At 44.4% G+C, this 21,779-nt stretch overlaps 1 protein-coding gene across 1 annotated transcript in view; it reads left to right on the top strand.

Moving 5' to 3' along the window:
- Positions 1 to 370: 370 nt before the first annotated feature.
- PITPNC1 (phosphatidylinositol transfer protein cytoplasmic 1) overlaps positions 371 to 21,779 on the top strand; it is a 133,923-nt gene continuing 112,514 nt past the window's right edge. The window contains exons 1-4 of the mRNA XM_061176946.1: positions 371 to 443; positions 840 to 882; positions 1,555 to 1,702; positions 2,449 to 2,597. Coding sequence (XP_061032929.1) covers positions 371 to 443; positions 840 to 882; positions 1,555 to 1,702; positions 2,449 to 2,597 — 413 coding nt within the window. The remainder of the gene's footprint in view (positions 444 to 839; positions 883 to 1,554; positions 1,703 to 2,448; positions 2,598 to 21,779) is intronic.

The raw sequence follows: 21,779 nt of genomic DNA, 5'->3' as shown, positions 1-21,779 counted from the left end.
CAAACATTCACTGTTTACTGGAATGGCGGCAGCATTCCCTTTCCACAAGGTGCAAATCACATAACACAAGATTAACCATTTTAAAGTCAATTCAGCAGCGTCTAGTACATTCACAATATTGTGCAACCACCATCTCTATCCAGATCCAGAACACTTTCATCACCCCAAAAGGAAGCCCCGTACCCATTGTATGGGTTTGCTCGGGCTGCCATAGCAAAGCACCACAGAATGGGTGGCTTAACCAACCAGAGTTGTAAGGGCTCACAGTTGTGAATGGTGGAAGTCAAAGATCAAGTGTCAGCGGGCAGGGCTGGTTCCTTCTGAAGGCTGGGAGGGAAGGATCTGTTCCAGGTCAGTCCTTGGCTGGTAGATGGCCATCTTCGTGCATCGCTTCATCTTGTATTCTTCCTATGAGTGTCTCTATGTCCAACTTGCCCCTTTGTGTAAGGAAACCAGTCCTATTGGACTAGTGCCCATCCTAATGACCTCATTTTAATTTGATTACCTCTGTAAGGACCCTATCTCCAAATAAGGTCACATTCTGAGGTACTGGGACTTCAACATATGAATTTTGGGAAAACACAATTCAACTGGTAACACACATTAAGCAGTATCAGTATCAGTACTTCCTTCCTTTTTATGGCACAGTAATATTCCATTGTAAGTAAACACGTATTTTTTTGAACTCCAAGTACAAAGCAACTGCCAGTGAAATCTCCACCCCCTGGGCAGCTGGACATGCTGTTCCAGGCTTGTGTGCCATCCGTATAAGGTAGAGTGTTGATCTCACATATCTCCAATCTGTAAACTTTTTCTCACTGTCTTCCTCCTTGAAACAGTATTAGTCAGTCTTTATGAGCAAAGGGAAGAGGGGAAGCCAAGGTAAGTTTCTAATTCCAAAATTTGTTTAAAAATAAATTTTATCTTTGATTTTCCTCTCTCCTGTCCCTGCTCTTATCCTCAGCACACACACACAGTTACATTAAAAGCATTTTAAATGCAGACCCTTCTGGGGGAGAGGTGTGGCACAGACAGGAAGCACTGCCCTTTGAGAAGAGCCAGAAGGCTGCTGTTCCCATTGTCATGGTTACTGGGCCTGGTCCCTCAGGCCGGCCTCACACCAGAGCCTTTCCCATTCTCCTCGCACTCCCCTCCCGGCACCTGCCTCAGAATGGAAGAGGGACCTTTGGACGTGTGTGTCCTCTCAGCTTTGGAACTGACTGCACTGTTGACTTGTACATTATACATGCCCCCTTAATTTAAAATCTATTTCTCTCTCTTACGCACATAGACAGGGGACCTACATACCTGCTGGCCTGGGCTCTTTGGGAATAACCCGGAGCCCTCATTAGCCTGCTGCAGACTCAGGCCCCTTCCCCCCATCCCTGGGGCCTTGATGATGCTGACACTGTGTGTTGTTTCACACCGAATCTGTGGAAGGACCACAGCAGTGTCTCATCGCCCTGCCTGCTGATTCTGAGCAGACTTCCTCGGTGCAAAAGTCATTTGACTCCCTCCTTCCTCTCGCTCTTCTTTTTCCCTCCGTCAACTTAGTTTTGTCACTTTGGAAGTTCACTGGGTGAAGAGATGCCTGCTGGCCCCAGGGTTTTCAGAGAGGCAAGAAAGAGAATGGAACAGCTCAAAGATACAGGCGGCACGGAAAGTGTTCACATTAGATGTTATTCCATTTTATCAATTTCATGTAAGCACATGTAACTTCTGGCATCTCAGCCTGGAAGGCCCCGCACTAAGGCCCCAGGACTTAAAGATACTATAGATTTTCCTCCTTGTGGACCAGCCTAAAGGTGGGTCCACAGTTTCCACTCATAGTGGGGCCTGGGCATCTGGAGGGTTTTTTTTAAAGCTTCCAGGTGACTCTAACGTCCAGCCACCTTTGAGAACCACCATTCTATGGGACAGAGGCCTCCAGGAGAGTTGAACACTTTGAGAGAGGCGATGGGAGAGACAGGTGACATCTAATCCTCTTGTGCCCAGCAATGCAGTTAATCAAGCAGAAAGAAGGGACAGAAATCACAAACCTTAGCCTGTCTGAGCCTGTCTTGAGCCAAGCAGAATAGGACTTCAGTGCCACTTAACCCTGTAGGGCCAGAGGGGAAAGGGAGACTCCGGCGTGCCCACCTCCCGGCCGCTACCCATAGGTTGGTTGATTGGCTGTCAAACCTTGAAGACCATCGGCCACACCGGCAAGCATCTGCCAAGGTTATGCAAAGTGTTCACAGGAACAGGCCGTTTCTGCATTCTACTCACAGCTCGTTCTCTACCTTCTTCCTGAGGAAAAGTAACATCAGGCCCACGTGCCTGCTTTCTTTTCTCAACAGAAAATGCTGATGCTCTGAGTTGCTTGCGGCACAGCGGCGGTGGTGGTGCGGGGGCAGTTTTCGGAGGCGAGCGATGGGTCTGACCCCTCTGTGTCTGTGTGTTTTGTAGTACAAAATCGGACAGCTGTACATGATCAGCAAGCACAGCCACGAACAGAGCGACCGAGGAGAAGGGGTGGAGGTCGTCCAGAACGAGCCCTTCGAGGACCCTCACCATGGGAACGGGCAGTTCACGGAGAAACGCGTGTATCTCAACAGGTAAGTCCTGGCAGCCGGTGCTCCGCCTCCGGGCGCCCACCCTGCCCAGGGGCTCCCACCCAGCCCCACTGCAAGACCGAGGTAGAGGCTGTGACTTTCTGGGATAAAAAGGTGACTTGGAAAGTCTTTACATCCGCCCTCCAAAACTGCCAGTCTAGTTGCTGCCACAAACAGAAACCCCTGCGTTCTGCAAAATAGTCCTCAAGCGCATTTTCATCAGGAGGAGCTTTCCTCTTACCTCTCCCAACCCTTCCACGACATGTTAAGCTGAAATCTGATCTTAAGAATTAAAGGACTTTGTCTTCACCCTTGGTCCCGGGTTAGCAGAAGGAAAGAGGCAGCTTTGCCTGTAAGTTGTAGAAAAGTAAGTGCTGAATGTGGCCATGTGCTGTTGGGGTCTTGACTCGGTAAGATTTCCACTTCCTGCCGAGTGACCACTCGGGTGTCCGCAAAGGGAGATGACAAAACCACCAGTCACCTGTGACCAAAGTGATATGGAGTACTCGGGTGGTTTCTGTTTCTCAAGTGGACCCATCTTTCCCAAGGTAAATGTTGTCATCTCTCCTCTGAAAGGGTAAAGATTCGAGGATCATCAACCAGCGCTGATCAGGGCTGCCATTTCTGTTTTGCAAAATACGTTCTTTAATCTCTTCTGTTTTCTTATCACTAATGACATAATTGATTGTTGGGGCTTGTCTGATCTTCTCCCGACCAACCCCCTCCAGGTCATTTTCTTCCTTTCACTTTTCTGGGTCAGAACATTTGTAGTCACGTGCCATATTTTCTCAAAAGTAACTGTCTATGTCAGTGAACCAGCATATGACCATTGTGGTCTTTCCTATCATCTCCATGAATACTCTTTACCACCATCTATGGCCTCTCCTATTGGCCATTTCTCATTCAGAAAGCACTGACAGCATAATAGCTGGACTGTGTCCCCAGTTTAAACACTGACACTTGTGAATATTTCTCCACGCTCAGTGCCACGGTCAGGTGTTTCTGAGAGGAGCCGTATTTGGATTCCCCCATTCTTGTATGACCTCTACCCTTCGGCAGGCTGAAGGGGACTATTTCTTCTTGATGGGAGGGTTTGTGTTCTGTCACCAGGGTGTTTGGAAATCTCTCAGGCCAATATCCTGACACTGGGCTGATTAAACCAACACATTTTAATCTTCCCAGGGAAGCAGTACCAGGGAATTCCTGAGTCACGATGAAATGCAAATGAGAGTGATCCTGTTCATCTATCAGTAGCTATGAATTCCCAGGATTTGGAACCAGTGCAGGCTGCAGCCAGCTGTTGATTTGCAGGAGTAGCTGAGCTCCGGGTCTAGCCTGAGGATGGCTTCCTTGCAGAGAGAGGTTTCTCAATATGCTGCTTTGGCATTCTTAGTGCAAAGGGTGTAAATCAAATATTGAGCATCGATCACCTCAGTAGAGCAAAGAGAAGTGTGGGGGGGGGTGCAAGAAAATAGATACAAACCTACAGAAAATTCCATTTCTCGGCAGACGATTGCATTTTCCAAAGTTATTGCCTGGGGAATGTTCCCTGTGTACCAAATTCAAGAAATTAGAAAACCTTATAACTTTTCCTGAAACAGAACAAGAAGTGTCCAGCTGTCTCTGTCATGTCTGTTTTCTCTATCAAAATATATGACATTTATTTTAAAGAAGAATACTAAACATTAGTAAGAGGGAAATTTGTTATAAATAGAATATCTGGACTTACAGTAATAATAACTAAAAGGATTAATACGGACCCTCCCCCCACCTCATATGACAGACACAGGATGAAATATAACAATATAAAGCTGAGTTCAAAGCAAAGAAAGGGAAATCCTCAGGTACTAGAAATAAAGAGGAAACTAACTGGAGTGGAAAGCAGATGAGTTAATGCTAAGTAAGCTGGGGAGTGTCAGAACTGAGTGTGGGCCCTGACATCTAGGGGCTGGGGATGTCATTCCCATAAGGGGACAGGAAGTGTGGCCTCGGTGCATGTAAACGGGGTGTTGGGACTGAGAATGGTGCAAAAAAAAATCATTTTTGACAATCAAGGGCTGAGAAAGGTTACTACTCAGAGACACAGATTGAAAGAACTACTAAAGGTTGTACTTGAAGTAAAAGGAAATTGAAACCAAGAAACAGGAGGGGGGAATCTAGAAGTAATAGTAAACAAAGAAATTGGTAAACATCTGGACAAATCTGAATGAGCATAGAATGTTTCAAATATATGAATAATTAGTAATTGGAAGTATAGTTGTGGAATTTAAATAACAGACAATAATAACAGAAGATGAAAGGGTAATAAGTATAGTAAAAAAAAAAAAAAAAAGTGCTGTAAGTTGCTAATATCATCTAGGAAGAAAAAAGAGATGTTTATTAATTTTTAAAAATTTAGCACAAAATGAAGACCCAACACAGCTAAAAATAAATAAATAAATAAATAAAGTAGCTATTTAAAAAAAAAAAAATTTAAGGCAGGGACTTCCCTGGTGGTCCAGCGGTTAAGACTCTGTGCTCCCAATGCAGGGGGCCCGGGTTCGATACTGCATGCCATAGCTAAGAGCCTGCGTGCCACAACTAAAAGATCCCACATGCTGCAACTAAGGCCTGGCGCAGCCAAATAAATAAATAAATATTTTTTAAAAATTTAAGGCAAATATGTGTATTCAAAATGTAAAGGTAACCTCTAAAAGAATAGTAAAATAATATGTAACTTCCAAGAGAAAACTTGACCAATCCAATAGAAGGCAGAGGAAGAACAAAGAGAAGCCTACAAAAAGCACACTAAATAGAAAACAAATTTTGTTTGTCAGATGATAAATCGAAATGTGTCAGTGATCACAATAATAATGTGTGTTAAACCCTAAACCTGAACCTAGCTCAACAAAGATATGGCAACACTGACAAAATCACAAGTGGCCTAAAGTTATAATGGGAGATTTTAATCTACTTGTTTAATAAACTGATAGATCGAGTAGACAAACAATTGAACAAACAGAGAGAAGATGTAAATGACAGAATTACAAGCTTGATCTAGTGGACGTTAATAGACCCTGGAACTAACATGACTTTTAAACACACATGAAAGTGTATAAAAACTGATTATACAAAGTAGGCCAGAAACGATTCTGAAATACCAGAAAATCAATATTGTGTAGATCCTGTTGGCTGATTAAAGAGCATGACAATAAGAAATTGGTAGCAACAATAAATGAACTCCCTCATCATTTAGAAATGTAAAAATTTCTAAGTATTTCATGGGTTGAAAATGTCAGATACTTATTTTCCCAGCCACCTTTGCAGCTAGGGATGGCATGTGACCTAGTTCCAGCCAATGAGATGTGAGATTTTCCTCCCTGATTAAAAAGGGGAAGATGTTCAAGAGAGGCATGATCTGCTTCTTAGAAAGGGGGTGGGAAATACATGGTGATGGCTGGGAAGGCAACTAATAGTGCCTACCACATGAATCTTGATAACAAAACTGAACAATAACAGTATAAAAGGGAAGCTTATAGACTGATTTCAGTTAAGAACATAGACAGGAAAATCCTATATGAAACTTTAGCAAATCAAATACCTCAGAGTATAATAATAGTAATTCATGACCTGATCGGATTTATGACTGATTGTTAACATCAATTTGAGAATTTGACAAGATTGCTGGGTATAAAATTCATAATACAAAAATCAGTAACACTATTATAGAGCGGGAGCAATAAATGGAAAAAATAATTTTTAAAAATTCCATTTATAAGAGAAAAGGAAACCTAAAGGTACCCAGTAAAGAATCCACAAGATATACAAAATCTTTTTGGAGGAAAATATAAAACATTAGCAGAGGACATTTTAAAAAACCTAGACAAATGAGAATATTCATGGATGGGAAAAGCTATGTAATAAAGTTGCCATCAATTCCCAAATCAGTGATAAATTTAAGGCAAAACTAATTAAAATGCCAACCAGGTTGTTTTTAAACAGAATCTGAGAATATAATCCTAAAATTCCTAATTACTACAGCTTTATAAGGAGTCTTGATGTCTGGTAGGGTGAGTCTCTCCTACTTACTGAACTTTTCCAGAATTGTTCATATGAATCTTAGGATTAGAAACCCAAGTGATATGAAGTATACCAGAAGAAACCAAGGACATTTAACCTAGAAAAGCTAGACTGGGGTGTATAATGGTTTGATCAGGTGGGAGAAGGATTAGGCGTATGTATTCTAGATGACCTCAAGAGGACCAATTAGACTAAGACCAATGGGTAAGAATGCCAGGAGAAAAATGTAGGCTCAGTTTAAGGAAGAAATCTAAGTATTTGAGCCATCAGAGAGCACAGTAAGGTGACTTATAGTCGATTATGCTGCTGCTGGGGGTGTCTGAGCATAAGCAGAACACACCCTTGTCAGGCTGTCCTTGAGTAGATTCAAACATCAAGTAGGTGGTTAAAATGGACAACCTTTCAGATCCTTTCCAACCCTAGTTTTCTGCGCTTAAAGTCTGTTTCAGACATTATCTCATCTCTCTTCCAGCATACATAAATGAATAACCAGTGAGGCACAGGAAAAAAAAATACCTTTAGCTCCTTTTGCACAAATCTAAAGTAGGTCCATTATTTTATCTCAGAACCAGGGAGATTATGGTTTAGTAAGAGAGAAAGAAAGAAAAAATTGGTATGTGACATAACTATAAAATAATAAGTATTTTCGTAATCATAAAAGTAAACCAAACCTACTACTTTGTAGTTACAAACTAGAGTTAACCCACCTCAAGTTAACCCAAGTCCTGCATGCACAGGTCTTGGGACTGCCATGTTGGTGAGGCTGCTTTGTAATTGTAATTCATTAAATGAGTGTGTATTGAAATTGACAATGTGTAACAAATTGCTCTGGTGTTGGAGAGAATCTCTTAATAATTAAGACATGGTTCTTGTATTCTGATCAAAGTAGGGTCCTAGGTCAACCGATTTCATTATTTGTAAGTTCATCTGTCCATCTTATGAGTGGTGTGAAGGAGGAAAAACTTTTCTTCAGTCTACTTAGTTATTGGTGATTCGGGTCCCGAGGATTAAATTGAAACTGACAGATGAACAGGAGAAAAGACAAGTTTTTATTCATGTACATAGGCGAGAGCATCCAGAAAAATGTGACTCAAAGGGGTGGTTAGAATTTGGGGCGTATATACCATTTTTTTTTAAATAAATTTTTTAAAATTTATTTATTTATGGCTGCATTGGGTCTTTGTTGCTGCGCACTGGCTTTCTCTAGTTGCGGCGAGCAGGGGCTACTCCTTGTTGCGGTGCGCAAGCTTCTCACTGTGGTGGCTTCTCTTGTTGGGGAGCACAGGCTGTAGGTGCGCGGGCTTCAGTAGTTGTGGCGTGCGGGCTTCAGTAGTTGTGACTCACGGGCTTAATTGCTCCGCAGCCTGTGGGATCTTCCCAGACCAGGGCCCGAACCCGTGTCCCCTGCAATGGCAGGCGGATTCTTAACCTCTGCGCCACCAGGGAAGCCCTTATATACCATTTTTAATAAGGGAGGGAGAGAAAAGAGACTTATGGGAAAACAAATGTCTTGTATGAAAAATAAATGAGGCCTTAGGAGAATGGATGGGAGACAAGATAGACATTGTGACAGTGTCTGTTTAGGTGATTTCTTATCCTGGTGCTTACTTCTTGTCTCTGGTGATCGGAGTCAATCTTCTCTGGTTGCGAAACTCACGGAGAGGGGATTTATGACAGTTGAATTCTTTTGGGAGGTTCTGTTTTTATGCAGGTAAGGGGAGTTCAGAAAAAGTGTCTTTCTGCGACTGTTGGATTCTCAAATGTCTTCAGCTCAAAATAATCCCGATGTCACTGTAGCATGTTGTGGACCCCTTCACTGACCACAGGGAAGTGGGTCCTGAGAGTTGGACTGGAAGTAGCCAAGATGTTCCAGTGCCCACTTAATAACTTACACAGAGGGACTTCCCTGGTGGTCCAGTGGTTAAGACTCCACGCTTCCAATGCAGGGGGCGCGGGTTTAATCCCTGGTCGGGGAACTAAGATCCCACATGTCACGCAGTGTGGCCAAATAAATAAATAACTTACGCAGAGAAATATCAATGTCCTGTGGACCTGAATTCACGAGCTGGCAAAGGGAATGCATTCTCTTCCTTATGTCAATTTGTATGGGAAGACAAATCACATTCAGAAACTGCTTTATTGATTTATTGCCCAAAGCAACTATTTGGGGCATTGGAAGTACTCAGTGCCTGTGTCATCAGGGCCTCCTCTCTGAGTCTGTCTTGACCAGAAAGGACATTTTGTGTAAGGATGTTAGCGGTCCACAGAATTAGCTGGAGGCTTGAGAATGGACAGCTCTCAAGGCAGCTCCAAGAGGCCAAGAGCAGCAATGATGACAACCATCTTTAAGTGAAACTGACCTTTTCATTCTGCCATTACCATCATGGCTGCTGTGGGTGGGTCCAAATTGTCCATTTTTTCTTTCTATCATTTGTTCTAAAATTTCAAACATGGGGAGTTCCCTGGTGGCCCAGTGGTTACAATTACAGACTTTCACTTCTGTGGCCTGGGATCAATCCCTGGCTGGGGAGCTGAGATCCCGCCAGCTTCATGGCATGGCCAAAAAAATATGTAAATAGAATAAAATAAAATAAAATTCCAAACATAAGCTTCCCATTGAGTTCCCAGGCCAAGCCAGGCTACTAGTGGGTGGGGAGAGGGACTTCCAGACTGTTTTCCAAAGCGGCTGCACTATTTTACACTCCCTCCAGCAATGTATGAGGGTTCCAATTTCTCTACATAATCACCGACACTTGTTATTGTTCGTCTTTTTGATTACAGCCATCCTAGTGGGTGTGAAGTGGTAGCTTGCTTGGGTTTTGATTGGCGTTTCCCTAATGACTAATGACATTGAGCATCTTTTCATGTGCTTATGGGCCATTTATATGTCTTCTTCGGAGACATGTCTATTGAAATCCCTTGTCCATTTTTAAGTTGAGCATAATGTCTTTTTCAAATGCCATTTATCCTTTTAGTACTTGCCTCTTATCTCCCAGTACTGTGGGGTTACTCCACTCTCTGGCCCTTCCTATAGCGTCTGATACACTGTTATGTGCAGTACATTTGGGTGACTGCCTAATGCATTTAGAACATTGCATTAGTTATAATACATTAGTACATTTGGTGGTTGTCCTTGGGCCTTTGATCCAGTTCAGTTAACCAAATAAGTGGTATTTCTTGGCTTGTCTTCAAAAATCCTGGTTTCAACTGGCATCCAGGGAAAGGAGGCAAGATACTAATCAAACTCTGGAACAGCGATTCTAAATAAAACCTGTTGTCCAGAATCATGTGAGGGTGGGGCTTTTCTTTTGTTCCCTTTCATTTTCACTTCATCCCTAGCATCACTCCAATCCCCTCCCACTGAAGCCCATGAGGGGAGGGAATCTGGTGGGGGTGGAGGGGCATTGGAGAAAAGATGGAGCCTATTTTTAGGCTTGTTTATCAGTCATGAAGTGTCATGTTCTTCTCCACTACGGCTGCTGGATTAATTAGGCTGTGCTGGCAGCTGCCAGTCAGGGAGGGTTGCCAGCTTCTAACGGTGATTCCGCCTAATGCCTGAATCGATTTGCACGACGCGAACATTTCTCCCACTACGTGGCTCTTGCCTTCCAGGGCAACCTCTCCTGGCTTCTAGTGGCTCTGGGTAGGAGAGGGTACAGCTTCCCTAAGCCACGAATCCCGTTTAACTGGATAAGCAAAGCCACCAGCTGGTCACTTTACCTTACCTACCAGCTCATTGGTAGAGCCTTGTTGCTGTGGCTTGGGTCTTTCTTTCACTTTTCTTCTTCCTGTTCTCCCAGATCTTCCCCACAGTACGAGCTTACTGCCCACAGCTCACGTGGCAGAGGGAGAGCCCACTACCCAGGCAACAGGTCAAAGAGGAAGTGTCGGCGCCAGAGACTCTGACCTAAGAGCTTATTTCCACACTATTTTGAAAGACTCTTCATGGTTATTATTGACTTCTGAATATCCAGAGACGATCTTCATTCATTCAGAAAATATTTGTTGAGCACCTGCTGTGTGCCAGGCATCATTCTAGGTGCTGGCTGGGTGAACAGCAGTGGACAGGACAAAGATCCCTGCCCTGATGGGAACTTGCGTTCTAGTTATGAGTGACAGGCGGTACACAATAGCTATGTATATAAGAACATTATATATTTTAGAATATTCAGTCATATATTCTATATAAATATATATTCTATATATATAGAATATAATATTAAATAAATTAATAGTATTTTTAATATATACTGGATGTACTTCCCTGGTGGCGCAGTGGTTAAGAAGCCGCCTGCCAAGGCAGGGGACACGAGTTCGAGCCCTGGTCCGGGAAGATCCCACATGCCGCGGAGCAACTAAGCCCGTGCGCCACAACTACTGAGCCTGTGCTCTAGAGCCCGCGAGCCACAACTACTGAAGCCCGCACGCCTAGAGCCCGTGCTTGGCAACAAGAGAAGCCACCGCAATGAGAAGCACACACGCTGCAATGAAGAGTAGCCCCCCGCTCACTGCAACTAGAGAAAGCCTGCGCACAGCAACGAAGATCCAACGTAGCCATAAATAAAATAAACAAAATAAATAAATTAAAAAAAAAAAGAAGCCGCCTGCCAGTGCAGGGGACACGGGTTTGAGCCCTGGTCCGGGAAGATCCTGCATGCAGCAGAGCAGCTAAACCCGTGCGCCACAACTACTGAGCCTGCGCTCTAGAGCTCGCGAGCCACAACTACTGAAGCCCGCGCGCTCTAGAGCCCGTGCTCCACAACAAGAGAAGCCACCGCAATGAGGAGCCCACACACCGCAATGAAGAGTAGCCCCCACTCGCCGCAACCAGAGAAAGGCTGTGCACAGCAATGAAGACCCAAGGCAGTCAAAAATAAATAAATTTATTTATTAAAAAAATATATATATATATATATACTGGAGAAAATAGAGCACGTAGAGCCTTCTTCCCGACATACCTTTCAGTCCATGCTCTTCTGTTTGGTCCCCATCTCAATCCTTAAGAACATGCCAGGGGTTCTCATGCTGCCGGGTCCCCTGCCTTCTGCCCCCTCAACTACTCCCATGGAACATCACAGAAACAGAATGTTTAGGCCTGGTTGGGATCTTACAGGGCATCTCATCAAGCGATTTCCACCTTGGTTCTGCCTCGCTCCTGCCTGGTGATGTTGACACATGTGGCTGGCTCCCCTGGGTGCTCCCCACACCCCTGCCACATTACCCTAACACTCTTCACACGCAGAGCCTTCCAAGAACTGACACGAAGCAGGCTTCTTTTCCCGGAATCCCCACGCAAACTGTCCTTTTATAGGAAGAGTGGTGGCAGTGTCCACGTTCAAGGAACTTCCTGTGGGTGATGCCTCAGCAGACCTGTCCCTCACAGGTGATGGCTCTAGTCCGGAAACTCTGTTCATCTCTTTGCTGCAGTATAAAGAATTACATTAAGATCAGGATGAAAGACCAGCCAGAAAACCATTAAGAAGAGTAAATGAGGGCTTCCCTGGTGGCGCAGTGGTTGAGAGTCTGCCTGCTAATGCAGGGGACACGGGTTCGAGCCCTGGTCTGGGAAGATCCCACATGCCGCGGAGCAACTGGGCCCGTGAGCCACAACTACTGAGCCTGTGCGTCTGGAGCCTGTGCCCCGCAACGGGAGGGGCCGCGATAGTGAGAGGCCCGCGCACCGCGATGAAGAGTGGCCCCCGCTTGCCGCAAGTAGAGAAAGCCCTCGCATGAAACGAAGACCCAACACAGCTAAAAAGAAATAAAAATAAATTTAAAAAAAAAAAAAAAAAAAAAAAGAAGAGTAAATGAGTAAATCACAGCAGCAGAGAAGAAATTTAAAGACCTCAGAAAATCACTGTACACAGAACTGGAGAGGAACAAATAATTATTATTAAACAACTGTCAAATGTCAGATTTGGGCATAAAGAAGGAAAAAAAGGTCAGAAGATCCCTCCTGAACCAGTGGGAAATGAAGATATGAAGGTAGCTAAGTCCTTTTAAAAATCACTTAAATGAGCTTCAGTTCTTTGAGCCTAATCTTAGGATAGATAGACAGTGGCTAGTTTCAGGTTCCACCGCGTGGCTTGCAGGATCTTAGTTCCCCGACCAGGGATCGAACCTGGGTCGCGGCAGTGAAAGTGCTGAGTCCTAACCACTGGACCGCCAGGGAATTCCCAAAGCACTGTTATTTTGTGAACTCAGGACTTTCTGCCAGGAATGTTTAAGTCCAAAGTGTCTAGTTGAGACTGTCATAATTCTGACCCCTGTTGAGAAAATGAGATTAGACTCCATTTAGACCACATTTGGCCTGATGATGTTCAAGACCTCCTAGATCCAAAAAATATCCCCAAATGAGTGTAAATTGCAAAGTGAGATTAGATATGGTGGAGAATTTGGTGATAATCTGGAATGTAAAGCGCTAGAAGGGAGGAATGGTTTAGGTTTCAGTTCCAGAAACTCTTTATGAAGTAGATAAATTGTCTTAATGTGAGGCCAGTTCAGATTATGCCTGCCCATGGGCCCTTCTTATCAGATCATTTGTGATTTAAGGAGAGTATGAGAAGGTTACAGTGATTATATCCACTTATGTCCAGGCTTCTCAACCTTGGCGCTGTTTAAGATTTGGGTCTATATAATTCTTTGTTATGAGGGCCTGTCCTGAGCATCGCAGGACGGTGAGCAGCATCCCCGGCCTCTTCCCACTAGATGCCAGCAGCATCTCCCCACCCGCCCACCCCCAACCAGTTCTCACGGCCAAAAATGTCTCCAGACTTTGAATACCCCCTGGGGGGAAGAATTCCCCCACTGCTTTCCCATTGAAATGGGAACCACTGCTCTAGAATGACCAACTGTCCCATCTTGCTCAGGACCAAGGAATTTAGCATATGGGACTTTTCAGTGCTAAAACTGAAACCGTGCACCTCAGATTGGAACTTGAACCCACGCGGCTGGGACTCAAACCCGGCCAAAATCCGTAGTCTTTCAACTGAGATCACACACCTGGTTTCAGGACTTAATGAAGCTCAGGTTCTTTTTTTTGTAATTATTTTATTTTTGGCTGCGTTGGGTCTTCGCTGCACGCAGGCTTTCTCTAGTTGCAGCGAGCGGGGGCTACTCTTCATTGCGGTGCACGGGCTTCTCATTGCGGTGGCTTCTCTTGTTGCGGAGCACAGGCTCTAGGTGCGCGGGCTTCAGTAGTTGTGGCTCGCAGGCTCTAGAGCGCAGGCTCAGTAGTTGTGGCGCATGGGCTTAGTTGCTCCGCGGTATGTGGGAATCTTCCCGGACGAGGGATCGAACCCGTGTCCCTTGCATTGGCAGGTGGACTCTTAACCACTGCACCACCAGGGAATCCCCGAAGCTCAGGTTCTTGATGTCTCATCGCCGAAAGAATTCAGTGAGAGGCAAAGTGATAGGTAAGAAGTGGATTTATTTAGAGAGAAACACACTCCACAGACAGAGTGTGGGCCGTCTCAGAAGGCGAGAGCAACACCAGAGTATGGGGTTGTTAGTTTTTATAGGAATGGGTAATTTCATAGGCTAATGAGTGGGAGGAGTATTCCAGCTATTTTAGGAAGGGGCGGGGATTTCCGGGAATTGGGCCACCACCCACTTTTTGATCCTTATGGTCGGTCTTGGAACTGTCACGGCACCTGTGGATGTCATTTAGCTTGCTGATGTGAGCGTATACTGAGGCTCAAGGTCTAGTGGAATTTGACTTGTCTGCCATCTTGGACCCATTTGGTTCTAATCAATTTATGTCATGTCCTCGGGCTATGTCATTCTTTCAAAGGTTGTGCCCTGCCCGCTTCCCTCCTGTTTCATTCCCCCCTCAGAGATTTTACTCCCATATTCTTATGGGAAGCAGAAGGGCGATAGTCTGTCTCCTGTAACTGCTTACAGGCTGAGTAGGGGCATCAACCCTGTCTGTCAGGCAGTAAAAATCTCTGGATGCCTGATCTAGGGGCCCCAGGGGCAGGGCAGCTCCTTGTTTTAAGTCGGTATGGGCTGGAATCCTCACATAGCCAGCATCTTAATGTGGAACTGTTGTAATTGTTTCCGTAGCCTTTCTATGAATCTCCTTGATGATGAAGCACTTTTTTTAACAGCATCAGAGTACAAAAATATCTATAAATGACAAAAGACTTAAAAGGCATGGTTAAACATCTGATTACAGTGTAATTGATAAAGAAACTTGGTTACAATAACCAGAATTACAAATGATTACATTTAACTTAGCACACCAAATAATCCTAATTAAATATTTCTCTTTAAGATACCTCAGGGACCTCTAAAGTACCCCAAAGTTAGCTGGAAATCAAAAGAAACTTAATTAAAATTTGATATTTGGGAAGTTTGTCAAAAAGTTTTAAAACACTTGGTCAAATAAGGTCATAGGTCACTGTGAGACAATACTTATTCCTTAACCAAAGTTACAAAAGATCTCAAAAGCAAATACAAGTCACTTAAAGGCAAAGAAACTCACACAATCTGTTGTCAAAAGCAGCATTTCAAGACTACTTTGGAGAAACCAAATCCAGTCTTGTTCTAGCCCATTCCTAACAAAATCCATTTACCCAACTAAATTCAATCCAGTCTTAGAAAATCCTGATCATGCATAACTCTTTTCAGTATTTTTCATTCTTCACACCTTCTTTTACTAAAAACACATATCTTACTTTTCTTAAAAGTATTTTTCACATTGAATTACTTTTCTTGTTGACAGATTTGTAACAGAAAGAATAAGGTCTTATTTGACCTCTCATAAACCTAGGTACAACAGAAGTATTATGCTTAACATGGATGACTCTTAACTTGTCTGTATTAATCAAACCAACAAACTTAAGCCACCTTCAATACCAGATAGCAGTTTAGTACTGAATATTTTCCAGATGACATGAACCTGAAATCCATTTTGGCCAGATTGTTTTTTATTTCTGAGTATTTATATAAGCGCTTAATTTTTTAAAAGCCAATTAAGTAGATCTCTTTTACGAATTAATTTTTGGCAATACCATACACCTACAACGCACATATAGATACATATGAACACACAAACACAGAGGCCTCATAGTTCCCCTTCCAAAATTTCAGGCCTGAGTCAGGTACAACATAAAAGCCATCAGTTACAAGGAGCTGGATTCAAATTGGGCTTCTAGCAGATGGAACAAATCAAGCTCACCTACCTAGATGGCTAAACTCTTTTTACTACTGTTCACAGAAAAGACACTTAAGATTTCTATTTATCCTTGACAAGTCAAGTTCTAAATTACTTTGCCCCTCTTTTTAAAATTTTTAAAAAGATGGCAGAGATAAGGGTTCCTGAGAAGACCAGATAGGACATTTGCATCTCAAAGGTACAGGCAAGTTCCTCCTAGGATGACTTTGTTTCCCCTTTGTTTAATATTTACAAGTCTCTTAAAATAAATAGGGAAGGTTTGGGGAGTGTGGGTTTTGGATTATTTTTGGAGCCACACCTCTGGTCCTGTAAAGACTACATTTGTTAAACAAGGACAGTTTTGTTTTCTTTTTCAAAGAATTGGGTGGTTATCTCAATGATATTGAAGGACTGACATACCCATTCACCTCTGTTGGAAACTTTTATTTTTCCTTATTTAGCTTAGGGGAGAAGCCCTCTTCCAAAATTCCTATTGGGCTCTGAATATCAGCTATGGTCAGTTTGGTCAGACCAGTGGCCTCCTATTTTGGTAATCTACTTAAAACATCTTTCAGGATCTTCCCTAGGTTTAAGAAATTTGTACATTATATTTAGATACTATATAACCCTTTTTACTTAATAATCACCAGCTGGATATCTTTGGCCAAGCCGAGAACCTCAATATTCCACATTCCAGGGTCTACTAAGGCTTCTATTTTAGCTTCAGATTTTATCTGTTTCTTTTTGCTTTTTGTTAGAACCATTTGGTGATGAGGGTGGTTCCCTTGCCCCTCAAGAAACAGATTGGCCCCTAACTTAGTTAATAAATCTCTTCCCATTAAACGGATGGGACAGTCAGGCACAAACAGAAAGGAATGTAAAAACAGCTGGCCATTGATCTTGCACAAAAGGGGTTCCAGGAAAGTGTGCCCCTGTCTCTTCCCTGACAACTCCATTAAGTATTCCTTATGATTGCTAAGGTTTCCAATCCTTTGGGTTAAGACGGAGAAGGTTGCACCAGGGTCTGTAAGAAATTCTGTCAAGTGGCCCGCCACATCAGTGACCACCGAGGCATGACATTAGTTATGTAGATGGTGTCTCTAGGCAGAGCCACTTCCGGCCTTGGGCCCCTTCAGTCTTCTGATTGCAAAACCATCAATGGCCGAGGGGCCCCCGTTGCCCTCTGGCATCTGGGGCATTCCCTCTTCCAGTGCCCTGGCTGTTTGCAAAGGGCACATTGATCACAATCCTCCCTCCATTGCCTTTGTCCACACAGGGTACACTGGTCTTGTCGGCCTTGTGGTCTGCCAGGGCCAGACTGACCCAGAAAAGCCGCTTCCCCTTTGGTGGTCTTTGAGCAGACAAAGCCACTGCAATCAATCATGTGGGCCTTTTGCATATTTCTCTGGGTGCGTTCAGGCTTTTTGGCCATATCCCTATTACTGAAAACCTAATAAGCCAATTGGAACAAATCATTCATTGATTGGAGTCTGAGGACCAGCAGTTGCTTTCTGAGTTTTGTGCCTGATGTCTGGGGCAGACTGGGCTATGAAATGCATAGCCTGTATGGGCCTGTACCTCAGGGGAGGAGGGATCCACGTTCATTCGGGATCCATGGCCTTGTAGGGTGAGTCAGTTAAAATGTCCTTTGTGTCCTTCCTAGAGTTATCCCTCCCGAGCTACACATGCCTTAAATTCCTTTTGGGTTCCATTGCCTAGATACAAGGCCATGAATATTTGAACATAGGGTACTTCACTCCATTTTAAATTTCCTAACTCATATTGTGACCAAACCTGATTACATAACGTACTAAGTTTTTTTCCTTTTAATTCCTGTTGTCCAAATCTTTCCCGACCCCAGAGTATATGGCCCAGAGGAGTATTGGTTGGGATTGATGCAGCCCTGACCCATTTCAGACAAGCCTGAGGTGACATCTCTAACTCCTGAGCTATCCAAAATTCCACTCTTAAGTCAAAATCCACCACGCAATTTAGTCAAATTTGCACTTACAATTTTAGATGCTATCCCTTCCAAGGTAGCCTCCCAACCAGGTGTTAGTTCCCCAGAAGTCGCAAAGAGATGGCACAGAAGACGTCCCCAACAGTGTTGATGATGAACAGGAGTTGGTCTAGCTATAAGCTGGGAATAAAGGGTCAGCACTTGTAAGGGTCAGAGGGAGGGGAGTAAAAGCAATAAAAAGTACACCTTGGTGGTCACACAGGTCTTCTGGGGTTAACAGAAGAAAGAAAGAAATAGAGCAGGAATGAACAAGAATACAAGAATGTAGGAGAAAAACCTCAGGGTCAAGGAGAAGAGTATAGAGATTAATAATTCTGTCCTGGACCTGCTGTTGGATGTACATAAGTATACGGGGTTGACCCGCCAGTCAAAAATGAGCAGACATTGGCAGAGCATCTTCCCCAGTATGCATGGCTTGCGGCATCCCATGGGCCTCTTTAGGACCAAGAGCTGACTCTCAACATTTTCTTACCTTATCACTGTCCCTTCGTGGTCGCCAGCTGAAACTGTGCACCTCAAATGGGGACTTGAACCCACGTGGCCGGGACTCAAACCTGGCCAAAACCCAGACTGGGACTCAAACCTGGCCAAAACCCAGAGTGGGACTTGAACCCACATGGCCAGGACTCGAACCCAGCCAAAACCCTGATTGGGACTCGAACCCTCGTGGCTGGGGCTCGAACCTGGCCAAACCCAGAATGGGACTCGAACCCACACAGCCGGGACTCGAACCCAGCCAAAAAGCCAGATTGGGACTTGAACCCATGTGGCTGGGACTCAAACCCGGCCAAAACCCACAGTCTTCCAACTGAGATCACACACCTGGCTTCAGGACTTAATGAAGCTCAGGTTCTTGACGTCTCATCGCAGAAAGAATTCAGTGAGAGATAAAGTGATAGGTAAGAAGTGGATTTATTTAGAGAGAAACACACTCCACAGACAGAGTGTGGGCCATCTCAGAAGGTGAGAAAGGCACCAGGGTATGGGGTTGTCAGTTTTTATAGGGGTGGGTAATTTCATAGGCTAATGAGTGGGAGGAGTATTCCAGCTATTTCAGGAAGGGGCGGGGATTTCCAGGAGTTGGGCCACTGCCCACTTTTTGATCCTTACAGTCGGTCTTGGAACTGTCACGGTGCCTGTGGGTGTGTCATTTAGCTTGCTGATGTGAGCGTATACTAAGGCTCAAGGTGTAGTGCAGTCGACTTGTCCGCCATCTTGGACCCATTTGGTTCTAATCAGTTTATGTCATGTCCTCGGGCTATGTCATTCTTTCAAAGGTTGTGCCCTGCCCCCTTCTCTCCTGTTTCAGAACCGGGACAGTCCCATTTAACCTGGGACAAGTTGGCCAGCTGTCACTGATATGTTCTGTTCCATGTGAAGTAAAGAAGTAAGAAACAAAGCAATTTGAAAAGTCTATCTTTGGTAGGCATGGACAAAGGTTTTGGGGCAATGTGGTAGCATTCCACGTCAGCATGTTTTCTAATTCCTTAAAGGTTTTAGAATTTTGTCTTTTTCCTCAGTGTCCCTAATGCCTGAGCCATGGTGAGATGGTCTTGGGAGGTTTAGTCTCGGCCACTGGACCAAGAGGACGTGATTCAAGTCATGCCACCTTTCCAGAAGAGAGGTTCTTGTTTGATGCCAGGTAGTGAGTTTGAATGACAGGCTTCTCCTTGGAATTGTAGGCAGTATACATCACGAAAGGGACAGGAGCAGTGGGGTCTAATTTAATTCCATTTTCCTTTGCAGCCCTGATAAATTATTGCTGCAGGGAAAAATGAATTTTACTTTCTCAGACAAAAACGATTTGAATGTTGAATGTGCTCCAGGGAAGTCAGGGGCTAGGAGAAGGTCTCCAGTGGGCTTAAAAATATTTAAATGGCATATCACAGAATTTGTTCCAACGCCTCCTGTGCCTGGCCTGGTAAATGGATTATACCAGAAGGGCCTCCTTTCCAGACTGTTTAGAAGTCACATAAAATCATATCAGCCATCTTGGCTAAATGTTATGTGTTTTCGGGCGTCTCGTTGGAAAAGGTATTTGATTATAGTGCTGCATATTCTGCATACACTGGTGGATGAAGCAGCTAAGATAAAGATTCTAGAGCCTGGAGTCGTGACCACTTACAAATAGGACAAGTTTCAACATGAGTGGAAAATGGCCAGTGTTTGTCATCTTCCTTCCAGAAAATGATGGTTGCTTCGGGATGTGGTTCTGCTGGGAGACTTTTTAAATGACAGAGGGATTGAGTTATGGAGGGAGGAAGACTCGGGCCCCAAAGTGGTATCAAGAGGAGGCTGGTGAATCTGGGGAGGGGTGCAGTGTAGACGGAACACCTCCCCCACTAAAGAACAGTGGAGAAAGGGCTCTAGTGCTTGTAAGGAGACATAAGTACTTTGCCTAAACTGAACAATGCCTAACTTACTTTGGGGAGATTCCACAAACCTGTTTCGGTCCCATTAAAAGCACAAGAAAACCACTTGCCTGTGAATAGAATCCACACCTCCCTGTATGACCCTTTGGCATATCACTCTGGGATGTGGTGGCAAACGGGAGGGCACCTGGGGGACGTTAATGCTCGTGACCACTTCCCGCAAGCCAGCCCAACGCGACTTTCCCACTCTCAGCGTTGACCCCAGTTACCCTCCAACTTCAGTGACTGAAAGAATAAATCCTAGGCGAAAGCTGTAAAACCCCCTGTCGGGAAGCAGCCCCTTCCTTCTAAGCAGATTGAAGGGAAGGTAAATGAGCAGTTACTGCAGAGTGGAGTAATGATTTTATGGGAGTGAGAGATGATTTTATGGGAGTGAGACATTCTGCATTAGATCAGCAAGAAGAATTGTCCTGTGAATTATAAAACTGCTCCGTGCGCCCCTCATAGCACACCTGAGAGCAGTGGCCTCCATCTGACACTCACTCGGCTGCAGGGGCGGGGGGGTGGGGGGGGTCGGCTCTGATTTCCCCGTTTGTTTTAGCGCTGAGTATCGGCCTGGAGCTTTCTTTGGGTTAGGTCTGACCAGCCATCGAAAATATATATTTGTCTTTTAAAAAGCAGGGACTGGATACTGTCAGAAATCAGAGAAACGATTTGGGAAGACATGCAAGGTGCACAGTATTTTACTGGCTCTGGATGTCATTTAAACCCCATGTCTAAGAGGGGTTTGGGGTTTGGGGTTCTTTTACCTTGATGTCCCCCCTCTCTTAGCTAGATCAGCTTGCAATTCACAACCGCTTCTTGATGTTCTTTATTGCCAACACGCAGCCCTCAGGAGCTGGGAGTCTGCGTCATCGCTCTGGGTGTGAGGTACTGCTAGACGTTGGTGTCCCAGACACTTAGCTGTAGGCACCAGCATAGGAAAGAAACAAAATGGTAGCATCTGGAAAGACAGACAACGCCACAGTGGAGTGCTGGGGGGGAGTAAAATCATGCAGCCATACTTCAGTAGTATATCATTCTATATATTTAAATATAATATTTAAAGGAATTCTCTCGGCCTGCAGTAAGCTGTAGAGTTTGCCTCAGAAGGAAAACAGAACAAAGCAAAGCAAAACTTAATTAGTCCTTGGTTTACCAAGGGTCTTGGGACCTGTGCCCTTGGGTTTTCCTTGTTTTGAGAATGTTTTCTGCAAATGGCTGCCCGGGTGCCTGTTCCAGAGGAATGACTCTGTCTTTGCATTATTTTCCTGGGGCTGCAGCAACAAATGTCTGTGACCTGGGTGGCTTTAGACAACACACATTTATCCCCTCCCAGGGTGGAGGCCAGAAGTCTGAAATCAAGGTATTGGCAGTGTTGGTTCTTTCTGGAGAACCAATCTGTTCTGTGCCTCTCTCCTGCCTTGTAGTGTCTGTGGCCATCCTACATGTCCTAAATATGAACCGAGGACGATTTAACTATGGTAAAGACCAGGGAGGTGGGGACCGAGTGGCTGAAGAGAGAAGAGCGGAAATAG

Source organism: Eubalaena glacialis, chromosome 19 (genome assembly GCF_028564815.1).
Source record: "Eubalaena glacialis isolate mEubGla1 chromosome 19, mEubGla1.1.hap2.+ XY, whole genome shotgun sequence".
Classification (NCBI taxonomy): Eukaryota; Metazoa; Chordata; class Mammalia; order Artiodactyla; family Balaenidae; genus Eubalaena; species Eubalaena glacialis.
Note: the sequence above shows the minus strand (reverse complement) of the source record. Positions and strands in the feature narration are given on the sequence as shown.